The 7,902-nt window shown below is 41.2% G+C and overlaps 1 protein-coding gene across 2 annotated transcripts; it reads left to right on the top strand.

The window, feature by feature from the left end:
* Nucleotides 1-1,035: 1,035 nt before the first annotated feature.
* Nucleotides 1,036-7,856, top strand: MRPS22 (mitochondrial ribosomal protein S22). Of its 2 annotated transcripts, none has more exons than XM_083613915.1 (8): nucleotides 1,036-1,194; nucleotides 1,916-2,079; nucleotides 2,919-3,083; nucleotides 4,346-4,489; nucleotides 5,422-5,505; nucleotides 5,956-6,101; nucleotides 7,197-7,305; nucleotides 7,676-7,856. In XM_083613915.1, exons 1-8 carry the CDS (start codon nucleotides 1,062-1,064, stop codon nucleotides 7,766-7,768), a joined length of 1,038 nt encoding a protein of 345 aa, XP_083470041.1. In that variant the 5' UTR covers nucleotides 1,036-1,061; the 3' UTR covers nucleotides 7,769-7,856. The 2 variants fall into 2 exon arrangements, with proteins under 2 accessions (XP_083470041.1, XP_083470042.1); XM_083613916.1 differs by having other exon boundaries at nucleotides 1,037-1,194; nucleotides 5,425-5,505.
* The last annotated feature ends 46 nt before the right edge of the window (nucleotides 7,857-7,902 follow it).

The following is a 7,902-nucleotide window of genomic DNA, read 5'->3' as shown; positions in this document are numbered from 1 at the left end:
AGGGGTGAATGAGTAAACCCTGCACAAATCCAGAGTAGAGTCCCTATGACATTTGGATGGTGTCTTGTATGCCTCCTTCCAGCAACTCCTGCAGCCAAGCTGGTGCCGAACATCTTGCTCTGCTTCCCTTTGGACCACATCAGCGAGACCGAGAGGGAGGGTCTTGTCATCTGGGCAGCCCAGGATCTCCATACACACTGCCCAGGCTTGCACCTTGGGGAGGCCCCCTTGGTTCTGCTAACCCAGCAGTTTGAGTTCACCCTGCCTGGAGGCACACTTTCATTACTTTCATTATTATCATTTTGTGTGTGGGTGTGTGCACATATGTGTTTTTTTGTATGGAATGTTTGGGAGGGAATAAGACGGTAAATAACAAACTAAATATTGATGTATGTAATTTTTATTTCTTAATTATGTTAAGTGGTAGTATGGTTGTATTGCTTTTTGTAACATAAAATCACTCAATAAAAATTATTTTTAAAAAACCAAAAAAACCAGCAGCAGCTGGAGGGGGCTTTGCATAGGCAAACTCGGCCCTCCAGAAGTTTTGGGACTACAACTCCCATCATCCCTAGCTAACAGGACCAGTGGTCAGGGATGATGGGCATTGTAGTCCCAAAACATCTGGAGGGCTGAGTTTGCCTATGCCTGCGCTAACTCTTAAAACTGAGCCCCACTCGCGTCACAGGGCAGCGTTTGTGCTGCCTTGAGCTGCCATTGCAATAAATCGCGCTAAACCAGGACGAGGTGCCTATCTCGAGCGCGTCCTCTCTCGTGTGACTTTCTCTCCCTCCCACCCTCGCCTCTCCTTCGGCGCTGCTGCTTTTTGCACGCAAGCAAAGCTCCACAGTGCTGGGTGCGGGCGGACTCAAAAGCCTAGCCAACAAACCAGCACCAGCTCTTCAAACCGGCGCTCTCTCTATGGCGCAAGCATAGAGGCCATTGCCACATGGGAGCCTAGAGCGGATTGGTCAAACTCCGCTTCCGGATTGCGTTACCTTAGAAACCCGCGGCGCGGCGACCCGGAAGCGCTTGCCGGACCAATTCCGGGTCGCCGCGCCATGGCTGCGCTAGGAGCGTCGGGGTGCTTGCGGGGCGGGAGGGTCGCCGTGGCTTCGCTGCTCCTGAGGCAGCGGGCGCAGGGACGCCGCGCCGCGTGGGGATGGCGGGGCCTCTGCCAAGGCCCGGAGGCGGGTGAGTCTTTCCCTCGGGGAGCGGATGCAGGCGGACAGGCTGCCCCCCACGTTGGGCGCGGGAAATGGCTCACCTGGTTGGGGCTCAAGGGCTGACCAAGGAGGCAGGTGGGCAGGCGGAACTTGCTGCTGCTGGCTTTTGCCGGTTAACGACCCCACCCCAATAAATGGGACGCTTAGGGGAAGGGGCTGGGCTGGCACCGATCTGCTGGGCCTGATCCAGGCATCTTCTCTGTGCTAGCCTGGGAGCTGGCGCAGTGAAAGAAGCATCTTTCCCTCCTCCACTGGCCCACACAAGTGGCAGGGCTCTGGCCAGGACGTTAGGGTTGCAGCCTAAGTCTTTTTTGTAAAACATCCAATATTGCAACCAAAAGTTAGTCCCCATGTGTTTAATGCGACTTACTCTTAAGATAAAACATGCATAGGTCATGCCTAGGTTACAGCTGGTAACTTAGTAACATCGTTATAGTCTCACTTTTCAAAACTGCATTTTAAAAACGGTATTGGAGCTGTTGCTTTCCTGCAAGACCAGAGCTTTCCAAACTTTTCACGTTGTGGGTGCACTTTTTGGACATGCATTACTCCGCCACACAGTAATTTAGTTTTACTAGCAAACCAGAGATTAAGCTAACCCCTTATAAGAGATATCATACGACACAATGCAGCTGACGCAGTAACACATTTTGGAAAGCTCTGTGCTAGACCAACCACTTGTTTTTCAGGGGAGAAGAAATCTGATGTTCCAAAACCTTCTTTTACGGATGAAAAAGTTCAGAACTTACTCTTCCAGATGACAGGAATGAATTTGCAGAAAGTCTTTAAGCCAGTAAAACAAGAACTCAACCCCCCGACGTACAAGCTTATGACAGAAGCGCAGCTGGAGGAGGTATATTGCCAGTGTTCAAGAAATAATATATATGGGTTTAAGATATGAATAGAAGACACTTCTGGTTATTTTTTATTTATTTGCTTTGGCCGTAAGAAGAGTTAGGAAATATAGGTGCTCAAAACATTTATATATTTGTTAAGATGTATATGTTGTGGTTCTAACACACCAAGGTAGTTGCAAAAAAACATTTAAAATAATTTAAATTATTCAGAGCAATACAATGACCATATAATATACCTTGAGAAATGTATTGCTTATGCAGTGGTAATAATGAGCATGAATGTTAAAATGTTGTAAACAGTAACTGATTCAGAGTAGCCCTGTACAGCAGAAAAAAAATCTCTGTGTCTCATTTTGATCCAGATGGCAATCAAGTACATGAAAATTGATGAAATCTAACTTGAAGTATTCTAATGTGGTCACAACTCTTTAATATCCCAGGCACTTAGTTATGGGGCATGTAAATAAGTATTTCCATGAACTCAGATCAATAATAGTAGGTGCAGCTTGTAAAAAAAAAAGAATCTGCTCTTTCATTTGTCACTCATGTTTTCATTAGTATTTTTGAACAATTATCAAATGCTAACATGTTTTGCCAATGAAATGACAACAAATAATAATTTTTGTGTAAAAATTGTAGTAAGACATGCAAAAATATCTGAAACCTTTGGGTTTAATTGTCACCATTTCAATTTGCATATTTTTGCATGGCTAAACAATTTCTCCCCCTGTCCTTCAAAAACCTATATCTATCAAATATTCACACATTTTTTATGTTAGATGATTTTCCAATATGACATTTTCTGTGCAATTAATTACTCACTTCTTCCTTTTAGGCCACAAAAGCTGCTGTTGAGAAGGCTAAAGAGAGGCTCAAAATGCCTCCTGTATTAAGTGAGCGGGAGCCAATTAATGATGTATTAGCAGAAGACAAGATTCTGGATGGAATAGAACCTTATAAATATGTATTTACTGACCTAGCATACAGCACCCCCCACCGTGTGAGTCTGTTAGCTACCTTGGAAAAATATCAATGAATTTTACCCACTTTGCAGTTCCACTAATACACACTGTAATCTACAAGGAAATGCACCGTTTTATTGTACACACGGAATCACAACAGCAGCTGCCTCTGGAATCAGGATATGCAGCTTTAGGATAGATAGCTGGGTCTGCTTTTTTGCTGTTTTTTAATACCATTGATGGATTTGAGGAAAGGAAGAATCTTTACCATCCTCCAGCACGGAGGCTTTTTGCTCATGGCATGTTGTGACACTATATTCTTGGGCTGACCTATACCCTCTTGTAAAGTGGTACTTGATGCTTCTCAAAAAACACTTTCCCCCCATGGACCACTTGAATATTGGCTGAGTCTTGACAGACCACATCACAAATTTGTATTTTGTAATGCAAATCCAAACAAAGCTCACATTTAAAGAACTGCAGTCTTGCTTTTTTAATAGGATGGGCCTGTTTTTGTGAGCAAAGATCTGTGAAATTGTAATGCTTGTCAGCTTTATCATCAGATCAGGTGCAGCATCCATCCTGCTTCTTCATTTTAAAGTATAGTGATGTTAGCCTTTTCACAGGCTATCATGGTGGAGATTGCAGACCACAAGTTTAAGAACTTTTCCCCTATCTGATCCCACTTGTCCCGCAAGATACTTCCCATGGGTTCAACAGAGGCCTGAATCATTTTCTTTTGGATGACTGAACAGGGCTCTGTCTCTCTTACTATAATCTTTCTATTGGAATTAAGTTTACACTTGAACTTATAGAATTCATTGCTACAAGATGCTGTGCCTTTTAGTACAGGTAGATTTAAAATGGATTAGATAAATTCATGCAGGATATGCCAATAAAGTGATACTGGGTATAATAGCTAAATGAAACCAAAGAGAATGATTTTCCAGGTGTGTACTGACTAGCCTGTGACCTTTCTAGAGACTATTGGCTGACTGTTCTTGAGAGAACAGCTGGATTAGCAGAACTGAACTAGTAAGGTAACTCCCATACTCCTAGCTTTTTGCTCTTTAAATCCCTTCCAAGCAGCAGTAACATCAGCTTCAGGTAAGCTGAACAAGCATGTTCTGTTTTCGCTGTGCAGAAGACATGATACAATTCACTTTTTCAAATATCTTGATAGGAAGTTACTGAAAAACAATTGGCCTTTTAAAAGTTTGCACTGTTCCATATCTTAAAGTAAAGAGACATGATGGAACAGCTGACTACAAGTGCAGCTTACTTCTCTTTTCAATTTCAGGAACGCTTTATTGTAGTTCGAGAAACAAATGGAACATTACGCAAGGCCACTTGGGAGGAACGGGACAGAATGATACAAATATACTTCCCAAAAGAAGGGCGCAAAATTATTCCTCCAGTTCTATTCAAAGAAGAAAACCTTATGGTAAAAGCTAGTATTCAGCCTTGTGCAAAGCAATTAATCTTACTCACATGAGCAATATGAGACAAATATATTTGGCCTACTGCACCTTTGCCATTGTCTCAACTTCCTTACCAGTATCCTTCTTCATGATTTTCTAAATTATCCTTAGGCTATATGGCCCAATTTGGAAACTCAGTTCTCTGTTTGCTAAACCAGTTTAAAAGCTGGAAATGAGCAGTGAAAATACACACTCCATTCTCATTTGTCTTCTGGTTTCCTTCCTGTCTGGGCACTTATTTCCTGGTATAATTAACCTGCAGTTTGCCATTATGTCCAAAACTCATTTAATGAGAGTTTTACTTCCCAGAATCTTAAACCACATTTTGAAGTTGCATTTAAGAATACAGTAATAAACTACCATTCTCAATTTTGGTTATTAGAGCAAACTGCAGTTTAATTACACCAGGATGGGATGAGGAAACACATCCTATCCTTTGCAGCCTATGGGAAGGTGGGAGGACTTGGCTGGTAAGGAAGGTGCCTCATCACTTACTGGGGAGGTCACAGGAGGGCCCCGAGACCTGCAACCTTCACAGACCCCAGTAAGCAGCCCTCCATCTTTTAGTGGGGGCACTATGCACTATTTTGTTTTTGCCCATGGACCCCCAGAACAGAGTCCTCATGTAAGTGGTGTAGTATAAAAATCCACTGTAGTATAAAAATCCACTGAAAATGAAGCTGATAAAACTACTTTGAGATCCGGATCTTTGACAGTGCTGGTAATCTTGATAGAATCTGTTAAAGAACGGACCCAAAACGTTTGCGCAACTGCAATCGGATGGGAACCTCTAAATTATTGCCATTGTTTAGACCTGGACTATTACTGTTATTGAGTCTGTTTTTTTGATGCAGGATGCTTCATTTATATTTCATTCTTGTTAAAATTGTTCCAGACAACGTTTCTTCAAGACCGCCATGAAGAACTCCTTGATCGTTGCCTTGTACAGTTTGAGCCAGATTCACCTGACTATATCAGAGTGAGTTGCCAACATTTGGGCAGGGAGTGGGGGGCTGAGACAGCTGCTGTTTCCAAAGGGGTAGTCATGTTTTTGTTGTAACAGTCTTAACTTTTTGCACAACAAATAAATTTATTATGGCATAAACTTTCATGGGCTGCAGCTGACCAAAATGTTATCCCATATGCCAAATGGTATCATTCCTCAAAGTTGCTATCCCTTTGACACCACTGTTTACAATCCCCTTCTTACTTGACCCTGTAAGATGGTTGTGTGTATACCTGCAATTCAGGATAACATTACATGCAGATGAAGTGGACTTGTCCCTGAAAGGTAATGCTATATAATACATTTGTTTAGTCTTTAAGGTGCCCAAGTCTTTGTTGTTTTTGCTACATACACTTATTCCGGAAACTTACTCGGGAAGCTATTATGACGTTTAAGCATTATTATGTTTCAACTTCTGCACAGGTTCATCAGCGGACGTATGATGATATTGAGAAACATGGAAAATATGATCTGCTGCGTTCAACAAGACACTTTGGAGGAATGGTGTGGTACTTTACAAATAGAAAGAGGACTGATGGATTGCTGATAGACATGCTCCAAAGAGATTTGTAAGTGCTGTTTATTGAGCTAGAGTTACCTAGGTTCTCCATGGCAATATAGAATTTAAAAGTTCATATTTAAGCAGCCTATCTGCTGAGATTAGTTGCACTTGTAAGCATATGTGTTCAGGATCAAAGCACTGGTTGACTTTTATTCAGGAACTATAGGCTGGGTTCTTAACGATCATTAACATACTTTGAAAAAGTTTGCCATGAGACACTAGTTAATAGTGTTTCCTGTCAATAATAGACTATGCCTAGCTAGCAATTCCTGCAGTTATTGCTTATTTTCATTTCCACCTGTATGGGTAGGATAATTCAGTTCCATTTAATATTTATTCAACTTGTATATCACCCTTTATATACCACTCCATACATCTCAGAGTGGTTCACAACATAAAAATACAAGATAAAAAAGAGAAAATACATAATAAAAACAAGAATAATCCCCCCCCACATTTTATTATTATTTAATCATCCAAAACATATTTTGCTGTCATCCAGGAATCAATTCAGTTTGAGTAAGGCTGCAGAACGTGATTGGAGTGTCAGGGTAAGGTATCAGATTGGATTTTCCTGTGAAGCTGCAGTCCTTTGGAATAATCCCTTTAACTTGGTGGGAAGTAAGACTTCTCCAATATATGTTCATCAGTGATGCTGGATAGTTTTACAAAGGCATTAAACTGTAGTGGTGTTTGGAGGTACCCAATATTGAAAGGGGGTGATTTATATTGTAAAGGTACGTGTGTGAGTACAGAACGCCCAGAGCAGGTGGTGTGTTGGAGAGGTCTTTCTACGATATAATCCCTACTGCTGGAATGGCTCCTATATGGGTCTGAACCCAAATGGAGACACTACCTGCACAGGTGGCAAGGGTGAAGCTGAGATCGGAAATGAATTCAGCTGGGTAAAAACCCACGTCTTTGAAGATATTTGCTCATAGTGGTGGCTTACATCTGTTAGTAATTCCTCAAAACTTAGTTCTTTTAGCTAGTGAATTTAATAAAACAAGTAGCTAGTTCCAGTTTAATGTGTTTGTGTGGAGTACTAACTGTGACAGTTCCTGGAAAAGCAATTAAGTCTTGAATAACTTCTGTATTTCAGAATCGAGGACGCAGTAAGCTTAGTTACTTTGTATCACATGCTCCATCCTGATTGCCAGTCAGCAAAAGAAGCACAAGAATATGACATACAAGGACTAGATTTAATTAAGGTATACAAATCTTTTATGTGGGCCTCTTTTCATGTGATAGGTACTTATCACAGCAATTTTCCTTTTTTGGAGTTTTGGGACAAGAAATATTGTACACATTTGTGAAAGCAATTCGTCCATGGAACAGTTTGTTAAAATGCCAACATTTCATGTAGCTGAAGTTATCTTTAATCAGTGTTAAATAATCCCTATATGGACTAGAGACTGCACAGCTTTTAACTTCATAACCTGTATCCTCCATTTCACAAAATGTAATTTAGAACATTAGGCTAGTTTTGTCATTTTGAGGTTACATGCTAGAACCCAACCCTAGTAACACCGTCAAAAGCTTGCTGGCTACCTAATTATTATCATTTACATTTTTGTACAGGTTTTTGTGAAGACAGAAACACAGAGAGCTGGATACATTGAACTTGCACTCCAGTCTTATCAAGCAACTACGCCTAGGTCTGCAGCTTCATAAAGAACTTATCAATCCACTGAATATGTCTGTGAGTGGAAGGGTGGTGTAAAATGTATATAGAATTCTGAATAAAATACTTTTTGCTGTATAGCGTATGGGGAGTAGCTTTAGTTAGCTTTCAAAGCACAGTTGGC

The sequence above is a fragment of the Podarcis filfolensis genome (genome assembly GCF_964270895.1).
Source record: "Podarcis filfolensis genome assembly, chromosome: 5".
In the NCBI taxonomy this organism is placed as follows: Eukaryota; Metazoa; Chordata; class Lepidosauria; order Squamata; family Lacertidae; genus Podarcis; species Podarcis filfolensis.
This window is presented reverse-complemented; position numbering and strand designations above follow the sequence as displayed.

What these genes read in the sequence shown, in the direction of transcription:
- MRPS22 (XM_083613915.1), top strand. Translation starts at nt 1,062, where the DNA reads ATGGCTGCGCTAGGAGCGTCGGGGTGCTTGCGGGGCGGGAGGGTCGCC. An exon ending in CAGAAGCGCAGCTGGAGGAG is followed by an intron (nt 2,080 to 2,918) that starts GTATATTGCCAG and finishes TCTTCCTTTTAG; the next exon opens with GCCACAAAAGCTGCTGTTGA. An exon ending in GACATGCTCCAAAGAGATTT is followed by an intron (nt 6,102 to 7,196) that starts GTAAGTGCTGTT and finishes TCTGTATTTCAG; the next exon opens with AATCGAGGACGCAGTAAGCT.